The 2,540-nt window shown below is 59.4% G+C and overlaps 1 protein-coding gene across 2 annotated transcripts in view; it reads left to right on the top strand.

Moving 5' to 3' along the window:
- The first annotated feature begins 385 nt into the window (after positions 1-385).
- Positions 386-2,540, top strand: part of CLDN19 (claudin 19) — a 4,061-nt gene continuing 1,906 nt past the window's right edge. For both annotated transcript variants that reach the window (XM_014946930.1, XM_014946931.1), the window contains exons 1-3: positions 386-544; positions 1,032-1,119; positions 2,242-2,388. In XM_014946930.1, the coding sequence (XP_014802416.1) occupies positions 406-544; positions 1,032-1,119; positions 2,242-2,388 (374 nt within the window). In that variant the 5' untranslated portion in view covers positions 386-405. The remainder of the gene's footprint in view (positions 545-1,031; positions 1,120-2,241; positions 2,389-2,540) is intronic.

Raw genomic sequence — 2,540 nt, 5'->3', positions numbered from 1 at the left:
GTTTTGTCTCCAGGGTGGGCATCGTGTGTGGGGACTGACAGTGCCCCGTGGGGACATGGCAGCCCCTCGGGGCCGTACGTCACCCCCCGTGGCACTCGGGGACCTCGGTGCCGCTGTGGGCAAGGTGTTTCCCAGCCCGGGGAGTCAGGGCGAGGAGGAATGTGGCAGGGAGGAAGGTCGGGGAGGGCATTGAGAGCGGTGCCGGGAATTGAGCTGAGGTCACCCCACGAGGGAAGGGGGTGACACGGGGCCAGGCGGCGAGGACAGGGTTAAGGACAGGTTCATCCCCGGGGCCGGGGTGACCTTGCTTTTCCTGGAGAGAGACCGGCTCCGGCCGAAAGCACCGGCTGGCGAGCGGCTTCTCCTCCCCACCCCACAGCTCACATCCAGACCTCCCGGGCTCTCATGGTGATTTCTCTCCTCCTGGGCTTCTTCGGCATCATCGTGAGCGTGGTGGGCATGAAATGCACCAAAGTCGGGGAAGAAGACCCCGTGACCAAGAGCCGCATCGCTGTTGCCGGTGGTGTCCTCTTCATCCTCTGTGGTAAGGCACCTCGCACCTCGCTGAGGTAGAAGACCTCAAACACCTTTTAAAAGCTGTTTGATGGAAGAAAGGGTGAGGGGCTGGTGTGGTGACGGGCTGGGGGTCACTGATGTTCGACGGTTGATGTCTTTTTTCGGTGGTGCCCAGGGATAGGACAAGAGGAAATAGGCACAAACTGGAACATAAGAAGTTCCACCTAAACAGTGTGAGGGTGGCAGAGCCCTGGCAGAGGCTGCCCAGGGAGGTGGTGGAGTCTCCTTCTCTGGAGACATTCAAACCCCCCTGGACACGGTCCTGTGCGACCTGCTCTGGGTGGCCCTGCTCTGGCCGGGGGTTGGACTGGGTGATCTCCAGAGGTCCCTTCCAACCCCATATCATTCTGTGATTCTATGTCTAGTTGAAGGTGTCCCTGTTCATGGAGGGGTTTGGACTAAGTGACCTTTGAAGGTCCTGTCCAACCGAAACCCTTTTATGGTTCTATGTTCAGGTCTGTGCACGTTGGCCGCCGTGTCCCTGTACGCAACACAGGTCACCTATGAGTTCTTCAGAGAGAGCACCGTCCCCGTCAACGCCAGGTAAGAGCCTGGCTCAGGGGATGCTCTTTATCCCAATCCCAGCTTGTCCCTGTGCATTTCTGAGGAGAAGGATCTGGGGGTCCTGGTGGACAGTAAACTCTCCATGAGCCAGCAATGGGCCCTTGTGGCCAAGAGGCCAATGGGATCCTGGGCTGCGTAGGGCAGAGTGTGGCCAGGAGGTGGAGGGAGGTCATTCTCCCCCTCTGCTCTGCACTGGGGAGGCCACAACTGGAATCCTGCCTCCAGTGCTGGGCTCCCCAGTTCAAGAGAGACAGGGAACTGCTGGAGAGAGTCCAGCGTAGGGCAACAGAGATGCTGGAGGGATTGGAGCATCTCCCTGCTGAGGAAAGGCTGAGAGAGCTGGGGCTCTTGAGCCTGGAGAAGAGAAGGCTGAGGGGAGACCTTCTTAATGCTGACAAGTGTCTAAAGGGTGGGTTGAGGGAGGATGGAGCCGGACTCTTTCCAGTGGTTCCCAGTGACAGGACAAGGGGCAATGGGCACAAGCTGGACCATGGGAAGTTCCACTGAAATCTGAGGAAGAACTTGTTTGGGGTGAGGGTGGCAGAGCCCTGGCAGAGGCTGCCCAGGGAGGGTGTGGAGTCCCCTTCTCTGGAGATCTTCAAGCCCCACCTGGATGCTCCTGAGTGATGTGCTCTGGGCAGCCCTGCTTTGGCAGGGGGTTGGGCTGGATGATCCCTAGAGGTCCCTTCCAGCTCTGACAACTCCATGACTCCCACAGGACCTTCCCTTGCTGGTTTTGGCAACGCATGGGGTGGTAGGCAGATGGGACGTCCCACACGGGATGGGACCTGTGCCCCCCCACAGCTGCCACGTTGCAGATGTCCCCAATGTTAAAGTTCTGGTCGGTCCCACCGATGACTTAGCGCAGGATGAGCCTGAGAGCTCTCGTGGAGTTTCAGCCCCGGGGGAGCTGAGCTGAGATGTGGCCGAGGTGAAAGACGGGGCTTCCCAAAGAGGAGAAGAACCAACATCTGCCTCCACGTTGCCCGTAGCCCCATCGGGGCTTCAAGCCTCCTCGTGCCGATGGTGTCTTCACCTCACCGTGTACCTCTGCCCCTTCTGCTCCCCCCCCCCAACCCTCCCCTCTGTCTGTCTCCACAGGTACGAGTTCGGCTCGGCGCTCTTCATCGGCTGGGGGGCCGCCAGCCTCACCGTGCTGGGGGGGTCCCTCCTGTGCTGCTCCTGCCCCCCCAAGGAGCGGCGAGGACAGCAGTACTACCGGCAGTCGCAGCCTTCCACGGCTCGGGAGTACGTCTGACCCCAAACCCCTGCCCTCCCCCCACCCCAACCCCCCCCCCCCCCCCCAAAAAAAAAAAAAAAACCAACCCAAAATATCTTTCCCCAGGAAAATATGTATTTGTTTAAAAGCTAGAAGGAAAAAAAATCATTGAAAGCTGTGT

The sequence above is a fragment of the Calidris pugnax genome, unplaced genomic scaffold, assembly GCF_001431845.1.
Source record: "Calidris pugnax isolate Ruff unplaced genomic scaffold, ASM143184v1 scaffold152, whole genome shotgun sequence".
In the NCBI taxonomy this organism is placed as follows: Eukaryota; Metazoa; Chordata; class Aves; order Charadriiformes; family Scolopacidae; genus Calidris; species Calidris pugnax.
This window is presented reverse-complemented; position numbering and strand designations above follow the sequence as displayed.